The following is a 15,724-nucleotide window of genomic DNA, read 5'->3' as shown; positions in this document are numbered from 1 at the left end:
TTCACTGTTGTGTTCAGATTTGATAGATCCCAGCTATCCCTGTACAAGAGGTCTGGATTGGCTCTCCGCCTGATTCTATGCCTTTATTGCATTTGTTGATTCTAATACCAGATTTTAAGCAAAATTACCAATTAGCAAAATTACATGTCTATATTACTGAACTCTGGACTTTATTAAATATCCTTGAATTAGATGTTAAGTCCCGTATTTAGACAGCATCAGATGCTTGAGGCCTCAGGGATCTCCATCTCTTTGACAAACCTGAGGGATTTTACACCACTTGAGATAGGTTTTTCAGGGCAAGCAGAATCCATTTGCTGAAACTGGGATTTTAACCAAATCATTATTGTTAATGTTTTATCCAGAAGTGTTTTCACAATGTGGATACAAGTTTGTTATTGAGTCTGTTCTTCTTGCTTTTTTCAGGTCCTACTCTGTTTTCCAATGAATGAGGCGGGATCCTGATCCTAGTCGTCATTCTTACTGGTTGAATACAAAATCATCTGGTTCGTGTGTTCAACAGACTCGTGAGTTCTATAATGGGCTACTCTGAATCTGATCCATGACTAAACACATTTATAAATTTTCACTGGATGTCTCCAAACCACAATAAACAGAAACTGTCACCTGTGTGTTTATTTACCTGCATCAACACATTAATGTCAAAGAAACCAGTTTACACTACTTTAAACACTGACCGTGTTCTGCACCGGGGAACAGTGTTTGTCTATATCAATTTTTTGTTCATTCTTTCATGACATGTTTCAGAAATCTTTTGCTCAACGATCCAGCGATGAATAGCAAAGCGCTGCTGTCTTAAGTAGGGCTTCAGGATGAGTGGAGATCAGTGGCAGGTGTGGAGATTGAACACAGGTGCGTGGGCCAGGGGCGCGAACCTGTAATGAGCACCGCCCCGGCAGAGGTGAGAGAGAGAGGGAGAGAGACAGCAGAAAACAAAACATGTTGCGTAACACGGGGTCCATTTGCGAGGCACAGGGACCATGACTAATTTTTAAAAATCATGAATACATTTTAAAAAGTTCATAAATCTGTCCAAAAGTGCATCTGAAAACTGTGGGGGCCAATGACTCAGACTGTGTAGCTTTGGGGGACGTTGATGGTGGTGATGGCTTGGACCAGACAGTGTGAAGGCCTGTGGCTCGGATGGAGCAGGTGAAGTAGCATGAAGTAAATAAGACAGACTCAGATGATTCTCAGGAGGAATTGGCATGCCTTGAGCTAAATACAATACAAGAGAAAGATAAGGAGGCAATATGGCTCACACCAAAAATACAAGAGGTTGAGTTACAAATGGAGTTTGGCACTGGGTCTGCCCTGTCACTTATCTCATATGAAGACAGAGACAAATTCCCCAATCTGAAACTCTAACACACCTAAGTGAAACTGAAAACATAAACCACTAAAAGTGAAAGTGGAGTATAAGAAAATAAATTCAACCTGGAACTTTATGTTCTGAAAAATGGAGATGCGGCTTTCACACCGTCACCTGCAGCGTCACCATCCACAGCTGCCACGCTGCAGTCTGGCTCCGCAGCATCCTCGCCTGGTCCAGCCTCTGCCGCCTCTACAACGCTGCCCGATCCAGCTCAGCCTGAACCACCTCGCCTTTGCCTGCCATCTTCCAGGCCTCTAGCTGGACATCATCGCCGTCGAGGGTGGCCCCCTGCACGGGGTCGCCTCTGTCACCGCCATCTGCCTGGTCGACCTCCATGAACCTTTTGAACTCTGTTTTGAAACTGTTTCCTGAGTTTTTGATGGACTTGTTTTTTGTTTCAGATTTGAAAATATAAATAAAAACAATAAATAATATAATAAATATAAATTGTAGTGGATGTTGCTTAAATAAATAAAGCTGTAAATAATGTTTCTGGAAAAAATAACTGAAACAATTAAAATCACGTCAAATTCTGTGCAAATAAGTCTAAACTGTCTGCATCTGAGTGATGAAAACAAGTCGGCAATTTTGATGTGATTCATCCTGCTGCTTCATATTGTAAATGACTTCCTGTTTATGAGAAAATTAGATTTTCAACACGTCTTTAATAAAAAAATAAAACAAACTTTGGAATTACTTTTTTAAAGAGCACATATATACAGAAATTAGTCCAGAAGAGTGACACAAAGCTTCTCTTCTTGTTTTCAGCCTGAAGGACGTGTTGGGTTGTGTAACCCTGTTATTTGACAGAACACACCAACGTCTTTGATACTACCTGTTGTTTTAGCTCTCAGTGATTAAAGAGGTCACACTTTTTATGTACATGGTAAATGTAAAGGTAAATGTACATGCACACAGTAATGCGACCACTGCAGATAGTGAGAAAACGGAGAAGAAAATCTTAAAAGAAATATGTTTTAAATTTTAGATTAGAATATGTGACTTCCATAAAAATGGAAAATTTGTATTATTCTCATGTTAAAGTGTTTAAGTTTTTATGTGCATACTCAGTGGAAAATTCCAGTGAACAGTCTTGAACTAGCTGAACTTATTTTGACCTCAACGGCTGAAGAAAACAACTGTTTTTTTTAATGTTATGACACCTTCGGCTTTGATAAAAAAAAAAAGCTTTCAAATGCAGCTGAAATAAGGAACTGCACCATGTGTGTCAGATGTGCACGATGATGCAGCGCTAAGATGAGGGTGATGGAAAGGTCACTCCTCAGGCCTGTGGGCCAAAAGGTGAAGACCTGCACTTGACCAATAAAATGAGGAACTAACTTTGAACACGCTGGGGTAAAAACAGCAGAGCAGGAAATAGCTGTTGTTTTGAGATAAAAGGGGCCCTGCTGTGCCTTGAGAGCTCAGAGCTCACATGAGTGTGTTAAGCGTCTGTTTACTCTCCCATGGGCATGGTACTAAAGGTATTGAGTATAGCCAACCATGTCTGCAGACTTTGTTAATTAAAAATTCTACAAGAGTATGCATGTGTGTATGTCTGTATCTGCTCCTTAACAGGTGGGCAATCTTGACGAAACTTACACAAACATCACCAAATAGCCAATCCTAACATCTAAATCTAATTATCCCTCCACCCCCTCCCATGTTATGTTATTGTTCTTTTATATGCACGATCTGATGTTCCTGTGTTAGTGTTGACACCATCATAATTAACATTACTGCAGGTTAAAAACTGCAAATGACCACTGATGTTGGAACAGGAAGGGGAGCAGGAAATTGTCCAAAACGTCTCAGTGTGCTGAAGCAATAAGAGCTTTTCTCATTGGAACTAAGAGGTTGAGCAGGTGCTTTACAACTCTGCATCCGATGCTTGATATCGGGCTTGGTGACATGAGGCTTGGATGCAGCTGTTTCTATGGAAACCCTAAACACTGTTCTTGAGCTAATCTTTAGTCTAATCTGAAGGAATTTTCTCTGAGGAGTTTTCAGTGTTCCTGCTGGGTGCTTTGGGCCATCTGGTGACATATTTCAGTACTAAACTGAAGTGGTAACAAGTAGAGTTCAATAAAACAAGAATCAACTCACTTTTAGAGAAAACAAGAAAACAAAGTCCTGATTTGTTTACTCTTAATGAAATATTGTCTGCCCCAGGGCAGCTGTGGCTACAACTGTAGCTTGCCTTCACCGGTGTATGAATGTGAGAGTGAATGAATAGTGGTATTGTAAAGCGCTTTGAGGGGTCCCGAAAAGCGCTATATAAATGCAATCCATTATTATTATTATTATTACTACTATTATCATATTTACATAATGAACTTTACTGACTTTTAATACTTTTATAGTTTAACAACAACAGGAGGTCATGAGAAAAAGTTTATATTTCTAAATCCATGACATATATACATGTAGAATGTGCAGTTCATCCATCAATAGTGCATATTAGTGCAGTGCGAAACCAAAGGAGGATTTCTCTTCGTTTAAACTCAGGAAGAGCAGGATGATTCAGGAAAAAAGTGTACAAATTTAAGAAATAATATTTCAGTATGTTATGTTAATAAAATACATCTAGTTTCATGAAAAGTTACAAATTGAAAGGAGTGAAGAAATAATCATCATTCCATTTTTTTAATAACCTGCTTTCAACTGTTTTTATCTGCTGAGCTGATCGTGAATGATCGACTCTCACGAACAATTTTATTATCCATCCATCCACTTCCGCTTATCCTTTTCAGGGTCGCGGGGGGCGCTGGAGCCTATCCCAGCTGTCATAGGGCGAGAGGCGGGGTACACCCTGGACAGGTCGCCAGTCTGTCACAGGGCTAACACACAGGGACAGACAACCATTCGCACTCACATTCACTCACAGATTCACACCTAGTGGCAATTTGGATTATCCAATTAACCTATCCCCTCAAACTGCATGTCTTTGGACGGTGGGAGGAAGCCGGAGTACCCGGAGGGAACCCACGCAAACACGGGGAGAACATGCAAACTCCACACAGAAAGACCCCGGCCTGATGGTGGAATTGAACTCAGGACCTTCTTGCTGTGTGGCAACAGTGCTAACCACCGTGCCACCGTGCTGCCAATTTTATTATTAAAACAAAACAAAACTGCTGCTGATGTCACGTCAAAGGAGAGAGAGAAAGAGAGAGAGAGACCTGATGAAACAGCTGGCTGAAGAAAACAAACAACCACCGACTAAAGAAGAGGAGACAACAGCAGCAAGAATTTGCTCTGTCTTATATTTGACTATTTCTACTTCCTGCTTCTTTGAATTTATGTGTTCTTTATTTTCATGTCACTTTTGTTAAAAACATCTTTGAAAGAATTTAAAAGCATTTAAAAGCAGGTCCATCCATATTACTGCTGTTTTTAAAGTATAAATCGTGTTGTACTTGTTACATTGTTTTTGCTTTGTAATGTGACCTGATTCACATAGTTATAATATAAACCTTATGTTAAGGTTCATAACATACACATATATGCAAACAATACAGGAGCACAGTGAAGCAAATTATATGTGAGGTGATGATAAGATTATAGAAATATGCTCAAAAATATCAAAGAAATGATGGTAGAAAAGGAGAAAAGCGAGTAAATTCGCTAAATTTAGAACAGGTAAAGTTACAAATTTTAGATTTTGGTCTTTAATAATGCAGAGTAGGTTTGGTCCTGCTGCTTTTGGGCTCTTTATGTGTGGAGGTTGGATACTGAGATAACAAAAAATAAAAATAACAACACAAAACCTGAGATGCACAACAGAGTTTAAACCACCTCATGCAACATCAGTTTCGAAAACTGGGAATACAAAATAAGAAACACAAATGTTTTTTTCAGAGAAACAAAACAAACAAACAAAAAAAACATTCTAAATATTGTGAGTACAAGAAAACAATGATTGGAATATAATGTGCTTAAATTTGCATAGATGAGAGGGTTCAGCTGTAGATCAGAGGAACAGGGAAGGATTTGTGAATGTCTGTGTGTTTTAGTTTGGTTTAGCTATAGGCCTGAGAGTGTGTGTAATTGTATAGAGGGAGAGGAATTTATTGACACTGGGGGTCTGCCTGTCATAAAAGGAGGCAGGAAGCTACAGTTGGGGGATGGAAGGACTGTATGGAACAGAAAGGAAAGAGAGGAGAAGTCTGTTACCCTCGTCCCTGAATGTAATAAAGGCTCATAACTGTCACAACGTAGAAGTAGGTTTGCAGGAGACTCTCCACATGCTTAGCTGTAAAAGTAAGACAACAAGAGGCTAGTGTCCCAGTGGAAACTGCCAAATGGAAGTAGAGTGGGGGTTTTAGTTTGCTCTAACCTTTTTATGAAAAGCAGGAAGTCACACACACACACACACACACACACACACACACATACACACGCACTCACATGTTCGTACATACATACACAAACACAGTGTCTTAAGTTTAGGACACACCATATAGGGTTTACAATGAGGGTCACTTCTATGAAACTGTGTGTAACAGACAAAGGGTTGAGATTTTGCAGACTGCCGGGCCATGCACATCTCCTCTTCAAGAAGGTGAATAAATGGTTGAAGGTGAATAAAGGATTGTGAAGTAACTACTGAGTTCCGGTATCTTCTCTGATGGCCTGAGGAATAAAAAGAATTGGGGTCAAACTGCTAAATGTTACAATCTCATAAGAAGTTGAACAAATTTGCTTCAGAGCAGCATACAGTCAGGAAACACGACTAAAGGTGCTTTCACACTTTTAGATACGACACCCTGAAATGTTGATGTTGTGGAACAACCTAAAAAAGGACAGTAAAATATGCAGTATGCTGTTATACCTACATAATTATATAACATGTCGGTGTCTGATGCAACAATTGTTCGTGTTGTCTCAAGTCCCACTGACAGCATGAATCAACAGCACTCACTGAAACCTGCAACAACAGACAGAAAACAAGTGACACAAACTCACCTCCATGTTTGTGTCATTTTCTCTGGTGTTCAGTCCAAAGTTCCTCCTTGTCTTACTAATGTAGAAGAGCATGAGGAAAACAGCCATCAGCAAAACACCATCCAAGGACGCACGCACAACCAGAAGCCAGGAGGAGTCAGGACAGTGTGTAGAGCCTCCTGGAGTGACACTTTCACTCTGTGTTGCTGTTGTTGTTGTTTGTGGTGTGGAAGCAGGTGTGTTTGAAGTACAATAAACACACACACAAAAATTAAAATCAATAGTGATAGAGACAAATGCAGTAAAATAAAAATAATGTTCTCACACAGGCAATTACAAACATTTATCAAACACAAAATGCAGCAAAATCTTAAACTGGGAAATCTCATATAAAGCAAACCTCACAGGTTTTCACCTGCATGAGCAGAAACATGTCCTCACAATGTCCCCTCAATTTAATGTCTGCCATGATAATGAATAACAATGCATTTACAGCACACACTTAGACTTTAAATTTACCAAAAATCTCAGACATTTGAATTTCAGTGACTTTAACCTTGAGCAGGGCTGGACTGGGACAAAAACTCAGCCCAGGCATTTTGACTAGAGACCGGCCCACCAGGTATTACAGGAAAAGCGATAAAGCCTTTGAATGAAAGCAAACTCTGTTGTGACAGTGATGTACACTGTCTTGTTGGTATATATGTATGATTTTTATACATTATACATCAGATGACCACTTTGATTATAAGATTCAGATAACTAATTATTAGCCCTTCAAGACCAACCATAGAACCAAGTCCGCCTGTCACAAAACGGTTGTGTGCAGGCAGGAAAAGGACCCAAACGCAAAACTCACCGAGACAAACGTGAACTCAAAAACACTGCTTTATTGCAACCGTGGAAGTGAAACAAAGAACAAAACTAAACTGGGAAACTAATAATAACAAACTCATGGAAGACACAGGAAAATAACACACAGCTATGAGGGAGGGCACACCACTAACAAAGAAAAATACAGGGCTTAAATAAACTGAGGGATCATAAAACATAATATAAAAACACAATAACTCAAAATGCTAGGTCACAAGGACCCAGAACCGTGACACCGCCAGAGCTTATCTTTATATTTTTACATGCTGTAGTGCCATTTTTGGGAGAATCTCAATTTGTTATACATCAATACAACCGGTATATTCCAAATGTTAATAATATGTATTAATTAAGTCCACCACATAAATTGCAAAAAAGTGCAATAAACTACAAAAAAAAAAAAATTAAAATCGTTTTTTGTTTGTTTGTTTGTTTGTTTATTTTTTAAACACATATTTCTTGTTAGAGAAATTTCAGATGTATATCCCTCAGAACTGTAAATTCAAAAATGTTGCACAAAATAGTTTCCAACCACGAGAAATTTATTTTGAGTGTCTTCACGTAGGGGTGAGCGATATAAACGATATACGATAGAAACGATATAAATTTGGCCAACGATAGAGATTTTGGCCGTTTATCAATGCCCAAGTACGCCAGTACGTACTCGCGTGCTCGGTGAGTACGTACCCGCCGAGAACGCGAGCACGGACTCGTGATTTGTACAGTCGGAACACCTGCGTGCGTGATGATGTCACAGGTCCGGAGTTTTTACTGCCGTCCCCTCCTAATTTAACTGTGAGTAACATGTTATGAAGCTTAACTGTAATCACAGCCAAACCGGTTTACTCAGGAACAAATAAAACACTGAAATAAACCAAACATTAACATTTAGAAGTGATCTAAGTGACTTATATATCATTTTTAACCTCAGTAGTGAAACCTCTAATAATAAAAATAGTGTACATGTACATACGTGTACATACCTTAATAAAAACAAGCAGGTGAGATGTTAGAACGCTTTTATTTCTATTCTAGTGGACACTCAATACTATAAACAGCTGCCGGAGTTTCTTTAACCTGAGTAGTGAGAAGTCCGCGGGGGGGGGGGGGTGGGACGGACGATGTGCCGGGAGTCCGCTGTTGAGTTTTGGACGAAATGCATTCTGGGATATATAGCTGTCCCAAGTCTACACCGATGCATGCTCGATAAAACGGGCGGATCGAGAACACATCCGGGACTTTTTCGCGTTCTCGGCGTGATGCGTACTTCGAATTGGAACAGTACTTGGTCTCCGACTGATGACGTATCACGAGTACACGAGAACGCAAGTACGCACAAGTACGCATATTGATAAACGCCCTTTGACTATACCGCTCTATTGCGATAGCGCATGTTGATGATGTCATCAAGCTGCGCCTGTTTTGGTCGAAAGCATCGCAGCGGCTACAACCATTATCATCTGCAAATTATGCCAGGCGACAGTCATAGCAAAGAGATGAAGCACTTTTGAAATATGGGGAAAGCCAAAAACTGCTATGCGATTGCATTTGCCCCTAACCACCAGAATCCCTCACGTTAACTTTTATGGAGTGGAAAAAAAGTTGACGTTCATCCTCCAGCTTCACTGTGCTAATGTTATGCTAACATAGCTGTGTCACTAGCAATCATGTAGCACAACATTATATACCAGCATCCCAGAAACTATACAGAAAAGCATAAAGTCAAACATGACTTTTAAAAACACCAGCATATCTTTATAAATGCCCTGAAGGAAAAAATTAAGTTTCCCATGAAATATGACGTCACTTCCGGTTTTGGTAGCTAATGGCAGACGTGATAGTTCGTGCTGACGTCTATTCCAATGTAGTAAGTGTTATGAACAGCTGATCAGATCAGATATTTTTTTTGTGGAACATTATGTTTTTGTTGCTGCAAGTACTTTTTGCGCAAGTTTTGCAAAACCTCATGTGGAAGGAAACTGTGACCTAGGACAAGCTGAATGCATAAGAAGTACAACTCCTCCGGTTTCCTATGCAAAAAATTAAAATAAAAGATTATTGTGCTACCTTATGTGGTTGCAGTTCTATCGGGATTTAGAAATAGTTAAACAAAACGGAGCACTCCCACTCCAATAGGTCTTAAAATGTTAAAAGCTAGACATTTTACATAAGAATAAGAAAGAAAAGTATTTCTTTGTGCCCCCCTTTCCCTGTTAATGCACTACCTGGCCCCCTGGCAAACCTCCATCACCTGTTCAGCTCTGATGATTTAGTAAGGACATCTCCTGGTTTCATCTGCATGTTTCCCTCTCACCAGATAACCAAACCGACATCATGACCAGCAGCTTCACAACTGTGGCTCCAGCAAACATCAGCTGATACTAGAAAGTGATATTAAATAAATTCTAACAGCAGCTGATCAAGCTTAAACGTGCTGCTGTTGTTTAGCGCGACATCCGCTGGTTTCCTCTTTCTTACGCAAAGTGGGCAATAAACAAACAAGAGAGAAAAGCCGATCAGCTGATCATTGATCAGTTTCATGATTGAAGTAGCAACAGGAGAGGGAGGGGGAGAGAATGAGAGCAGAAAACAGCTGCGCAGCATAAAGACACAGAATAACTCCAGCTTTGTGTCCTTTTTTCATTCTAGCTGAAGTATGGGACAAATCGCGTTCCTTTTCACCTCAGTACCATTTTCTTCTGTTTGTCTGTGATAAGATTACTTTCAGAGTCGTTGCCCAAGCAAGAGGGAGGGTGCATCTGACCTCCTCGGCTGTAATTGGTCCAGCCCAGGGTCGATCATAATCAACTGGCCAGAGGAATGAATTTACCAGCACAACAAGAAAATTATATTCTGAGAGTGGTCATCCAGATTTCAACAAAAAAATAAAAATATGGACTTTTTTTTGCCAAACCCTCTGTTTGATGTTACAAAGGTGTAATAATGTCTCAGCCAGTGTATCATCTGATCTCTGGTAGTGACAACAATCTCACCTCAAAATCACCAGAAGTTTCATATTTTAATTTATTTGTGTTCTATTTTTTTACTTTGCTTTTCGAGCTGTGATGTTCTGTTATTAGTATAGTATTAGTAGTATTATAAGGCAGATGAAATATGAAAAAAAGTTTACTGTTTTAAAAAAGATACTTACCATCAATGACAAGAAGATAATCACCGACAAATGAATCTGGAGACAGAGGGTTTCCATAACCACATATGTATCGTCCTGTGTCTGACTTGGTCACCTGTGTGATGGTCGCATACAGTCCAAATGTAGATCCTGGGTTGTGTTCAATGCTGTATCTGCCACTCACAGCTTTGTTATTAGTTGTGTCAATGAGGATCTCCCCTTCATTCTTGCACTCACTCTTACACAAGAACTTTCTCTCTCCAGTAAGAGTACTGGAACATACTAATGTGATGTTTTCTCCCTCAGTTTCTTTGCGGATAAAACCAGAGTTTTTATCCAGATCTGTGAAATAGAAGAACATTAATTAGTCTGAACTGAACCTGCGAGCTGTTATATTATCATTATATTTCCTGGTTCAAATAAAGACAGTTATCATTTCATCTCAAATCAGTCAAATCTGAAAAGTTCTTACCTGATTCCCTCAGAATCAACAGTTTTTGTTGTAAAATATTTAATAAAGCCATGCAAAATGTGATGTTCATATTATCAACTTGTAGGTTAGAGTTACAGGCCCTAGAAGATCAGAAGATTCAAGCTAGTCCATAAATCATTGCCTACTGTTGTATTGTTTGCACTGAGATGCTAGAAACTCAATTAAAGTTATTTTCATACTGTTGTTTCATGCCAATTAAAATGCACACCTACATGTTATTAATGCATTTGATCTAACAGTGGTCTATGTTGCTAAATGAGAGGTAGTTGGAGGATCTCCACATTTTTGACGCCAGTGGCTTTTAGTACAAACTCACCATTTGAAACTCTGACCCCAAAGTCATAATATGAAGCTGGAGCAGAAGAGTTTCCCAAACCACACCTGTACATTCCTGAGTCAGACTTGATCATGTGTGTGAAGGTCACAAACACAAATCTGCTTCCTGGAGATACATCGTCATATTTAATGCTGAATCTCCCACTTTGAGCTGTGCTTCCATCTGCTTTAATGAGGATATCTTCTGCTCGCTCACATTTTTCCTTACAGAAAAACTTTGTGCTTCCAGGCAAAGTTAAAGGGCATCGAAGTGAAGCATTTCCTCCTTCAGCTGCAGTATAGATAATGTTATAATGCTTTGCCTTGACGAGTCCAGCTGGATCCGTCAGATGAAAAAAGTAAAATAAATAATAACATGTCAAAAAAATAAGACGGATAATAATTAACATTATAGTGTATGTAGGTATATGTATTTTATAAAGTGTTTTTATAAAGTTGACTATGTCTTCAATTAAAATTAAAAAGCAATATTATGATCATCAGTCCTCACCTGACAAGAAGCAGAAAAAGAGAAAATGGAGGATTTTCATTCTGACTTTGATCCTGATGCAGAAAAGTTGTTAAACTTCAGAAGAACAGCGTCTGACACTTCACTCCGTCTGTGATGTCAGATCATCAGAAAACTGAAGTTACTCAATGAATTGTTTCCTTTTTATACCTTCCTTCAACTTCTTTAGATGGATGCTTCACATGCTAATGAGGATGACGTGTTGTGATGGACAGAGTTGAAAAGTAGGAGGAGTCACAGGAATTATTAGAAAAAAAGTTTTTTGTTTTTTTATTTAACACAAAAAGTTATATTTAAAGAAAAATGAGTTTGGTGCTCATAAAAAGGTCAAAGAAGCAAAACTGAGCTAAAGCAACATAACAACTGACTTCTTGGTCTGAAGTCAGCTTTGGGAGTCACCACCACCTTTAATTTCCCCCACATCACATTTTGGAGAGTCTGGGGTCAACTTGCATGGTTCCACCTGTTGGATACACAGAGAAGTTTTTGTTAACACCTGCACAATTCATACAGCCCTAATGTTTGCTGTTAGATCCAAAACACCTCATTGCAATATTTTACCCCTGAAATGTGAAGCTATTCCCAGTGTTTGCAGTGTTGCACTCATTTTAGCCATAGACCCAATCATTTTATTCAGCTTTAGAAAGAGAAGCATGTGGAAACCTGTCATTTATTCTATAAAAGCAGTTGTGATCAATGAGAATTACATAGCTATCTCTTGCCAAATAGAAAGTTTCGTCATAAACTGTTTCCTGTACCTCTGTACTATTTTTTTCTCTAACTGCTCATTAGCTCCCTCAATATGCTACTATGTGATTGATTAAAAAACTGTTGAAGAAGGATGTGGTTTAGACTTTAGTCCCACTTATTGGTGCTTTTCTTCTCCTCCATCGGGTGCAGCTTCACCTAGGGATGGACGCACACACTGGCCTGCCTTTCCCTAACCTGTGATCTAGTTTCATGTGCCTGAGGCAGCATCCGTCTGTGAGAGCTACTGTTTCTCGACCTTGTTCTGGTTCAGTCCCGAATTCCTGCACACAGCCTGCACAAACAACCCTCAAATCATGTAAAACTGTAACTTTTCTACTTATAGTATTTTGAATTCTCAGGATGCACTTAACCATTAAGTGATCTACAATTAATTACAGTCCTCATGGTATTTGCAAGGAAACCAAACACTTCTAGACCTCACAATAAATACATAAACTCAATGAGCATGCTCCCAAACAGGACAAATGTATTTAAACCAATCAATAAGCTTATTCCAAACTAAAGTGTGTCATTATGTTTGGATGAAGGAATAAATGCAGGTGCATAAGAGTTACAGACTTCAGTAGAGTGTGGCCATGTGTTTGACCAGCACATTTGTACAAATATCACACAATTCTGGAGAGTCTGGGGTCAACTTGCATGGTTCCACCTGCTGGATATACAGAGAAGGTTTTTGTTAATAGCTGCACAGTTCATACAGCACTAATGTTTGCTGTTAGATGCTTCCTAAACACCTCATTGCAATGTTTTACCCCTGAAATGTAAATTTATTCCCAGTGTTTGCAGTGTTGCACTCATTTTAGGCATAGACCCAATCATATTATTCAGCTTTAGAAAGAGAAGCATGTGGAATGCTGTCATGTATTCTATAAAAACAGTTTTGTGCAGTGAAAATTGCATACATACCTTTTGTCAAATAGACCATACCCTCTGTTTCCTGTACCTCTGTGCCATTTTTTCCCCTCAAACTGCTCATCAGGTCCCTCAGATCCATGTGCTGTTACATGTAGTGAGTTTCTTTCCATGTAGTCAGGGGGATGCGTGTGCAGGCACGTGCAGGGGGGGAGGGGCTTGAGCACCCGCCCCTTTATTGAGGGGTGCCCAAAGTGCCTTTTTCTTGAGGCAATTTTTTCTTTTAATTATTTATTTATTTATTTATTTTAATTTGGTGTGTGCAGAGTCCTGTCGGTGCCCCTCAACAATAATATTTAACTATTAATCACATTTTTACTAAATAAAAGGATCTGGCTTGTATCAGTCACATGATGACCATTAACCAATGATTGTCCTTAATGCAAAGCGCGCTGGTTACGAGCCGGGAACGAGCTCACAAAGAGCACGCGCATTTTTTCTGCCTGGGCGGTCTGGAGCTGTAGCAGAAACACAAATTAACTTAGACACACAGACTGATACAACACAACCAGTAAGTAGGTGTACAGCGCACACTGTAGTCTATAGCACACAGCAGTATTAGCTTATTATGTACATGTTGATAAGCTGTCTTGTGGCAACTGACGAAACAAATGAGTGTGCTGTGGGTGTAACAGCGCGACAAACATTATCTGTCCTTTTATTAACTGCACAAGTAGTGCTGGTCATAGCTGCTGGCTCACTGGGTAAGGCTGTCATGGGTCTGTAGCTCTGTCCACCGTTTTAGGGAACATATTTAGTTTTAAAGTAAGTTACAGGGCTTTTCCTGCCTTTCTGGGGGGATTATATTTCACTTAAAACGATGTAATATGCATGTCGACATAATTATGGATTATTAAAATTGTGATATTTAAAAAACACACGCTGTATTTTAAAGAACATAAATTAAGAAACAGATTATATTAGATTTATATTTTAAATATGACAAACTGCTGATTTTACAGCAGAAAAATTATTGTATCTCTACATTTAAACATTTAATAAACTTTCTGCCTGTACAGAGTGGATAGTCAAACATACATTATTTTATATTTATTATTTATTTTTGTATTCTTTTCACTTTATTATTATAGCACTAGAAATTAATAATAAGGGAAGTATTCTGGATCAGCACCATGATGGAAACTTGTGCCCACAGTATATACAGTATTCTGAAGAAGGTCTAAAATCTCACTGTATGTACTTGCTTGTGTGTGTTTTATGTGTATAGATTTTTTAAATTATTACTCATATAACATTGTCCAGATATGCCTGGTAAGGACACAAGGAGGAAACAGTAGGAGCTGTGTGAGGATACTGAAGGCAGTGGATCCCTCAGCAGCTGGATTACAAAGAGCACAGGTAACATTAACACATGTACCAGTTGTTGGAGAGGTATTCCAGGAATGTTTTGCTTCTATAATATTTTTCCATCATCATTTTATTATAGATTAAGCGCAAGAGTTGTTGAGTGTGGATAATTAAATAATAGTTTATTGCAATAGCAGTTTGTACCTTGTTCTCAGATGGACAGCAAGTTGAGAGTGATAGATGAGATAAGGAGATGGAAGGAGGAAGAGAGGCAAAGAGTGATTCACAGGCAGGCTCTAGTTTATTTCTCACAGTTTTTTGTTGCCTTATGGTTCCAAGCACTCTCACCTATCTTTGCATTTTATTATTATCTCATAAAACTTGTTTAATCAGCTCCCATCTCTCCTATGGACTTTTTACAGTCTACAGTCTCAGATCAGCCCTACCCTCCAGCACTATCAGCAGCAGGAGCAGCAGAAACCCCTCAACAGCAACATTGTAGGCTACGTTTGCTTTGCCTTGTTGCAACCTCACAACAGTGACCTAGTATGATGCGATCCCATATTAGATTCTTGATGAATGTGTGTTGCTGTTATTCAGCCTGGTTCAATGTGCTCCTTTTTAACTTTGAGCACCCGCCCCTATAAACGTCTCTGCACGGCCCTGTTGGGAAGGTTACCTTTAAAATGTATTCCACTACAGATTACAGAATATATGGCCCAAAATGTATTTTCCATTAAGTTACTCAATGAGAGTAATGTATTGTGAATACTTTGGATTACTTAATAGATTAAGTAAGATAGCACTATTGCTGTGTGATTTATTACTATTACTGAAGGTTACTCGCTTTACCAATACCAACTAGATTTTTAAATCTTAATATAAAATGAGTAACAGTAGGGTGGACATTAGGTAAGGCTGCACTTTTTGCGGCGATCAGTTGTGGAGTTACTATATAGATTGGTAGTGTTAGCTTGCTGCATTATAGTATGAGAGTATTATCTTAGGGTCAGGTCTTCGTGTAGGACAGGCTTCTGTGTAGCTGTAGGA

General features: G+C 39.0%; 2 protein-coding genes across 6 annotated transcripts in view; one reads left to right on the top strand and one right to left on the bottom strand.

Moving 5' to 3' along the window:
• LOC100702826 (H-2 class II histocompatibility antigen, E-S beta chain-like) overlaps positions 1–15,724 on the top strand; it is a 38,805-nt gene that overhangs the window by 3,724 nt on the left and 19,357 nt on the right. Inside the window, exon 6 of one of the 2 annotated variants that reach the window (XM_013274958.3) lies at positions 427–626. The exons of the other annotated variant lie outside the window; for it this stretch is intronic. Within the exon in view, the coding sequence (XP_013130412.1) occupies positions 427–452 (26 nt within the window). The 3' untranslated portion in view covers positions 453–626. Of the gene's footprint in view, positions 1–426; positions 627–15,724 lie in introns of those variants that run through there. 2 annotated transcript variants of the gene reach the window in all.
• LOC102081248 (polymeric immunoglobulin receptor) lies at positions 4,549–13,604 on the bottom strand. Of its 4 annotated transcripts, XM_025902508.1 has the most exons (7): positions 13,361–13,604; positions 12,052–13,106; positions 11,666–11,868; positions 11,156–11,497; positions 10,368–10,688; positions 6,365–6,549; positions 4,549–6,059 (listed from the first exon to the last, which is right to left on the bottom strand). In XM_025902508.1, exons 3-7 carry the CDS (start codon positions 11,703–11,705, stop codon positions 5,757–5,759), a joined length of 1,191 nt encoding a protein of 396 aa, XP_025758293.1. In that variant the 5' UTR covers positions 11,706–11,868; positions 12,052–13,106; positions 13,361–13,604; the 3' UTR covers positions 4,549–5,756. The 4 variants fall into 4 exon arrangements, 3 of the variants coding, with proteins under 3 accessions (XP_025758293.1, XP_025758294.1, XP_025758292.1); XR_003216018.1 differs by having other exon boundaries at positions 4,549–6,031; positions 6,235–6,549; positions 12,052–13,604; XM_025902509.1 differs by having other exon boundaries at positions 4,549–6,031; positions 12,052–13,604.

The sequence above is a fragment of the Oreochromis niloticus genome, linkage group LG3 (assembly GCF_001858045.2).
Source record: "Oreochromis niloticus isolate F11D_XX linkage group LG3, O_niloticus_UMD_NMBU, whole genome shotgun sequence".
NCBI lineage: Eukaryota > Metazoa > Chordata > Actinopteri > Cichliformes > Cichlidae > Oreochromis > Oreochromis niloticus.
This window is presented reverse-complemented; position numbering and strand designations above follow the sequence as displayed.

Bases quoted from the DNA above. Each gene is read 5' to 3' on its own strand.
- LOC102081248 (XM_025902507.1), bottom strand. From the start codon at position 11,705: ATGAAAATCCTCCATTTTCTCTTTTTCTGCTTCTTGTCAG. The intron at 11,498-11,665 runs GTGAGGACTGAT...TTCATCTGACGG, and splicing joins CTTTTTCTGCTTCTTGTCAG to ATCCAGCTGGACTCGTCAAG. The intron at 6,060-6,364 runs GTGAGTTTGTGT...AACATTTAGCAG, and splicing joins AAAATGACACAAACATGGAG to TTTGACCCCAATTCTTTTTA.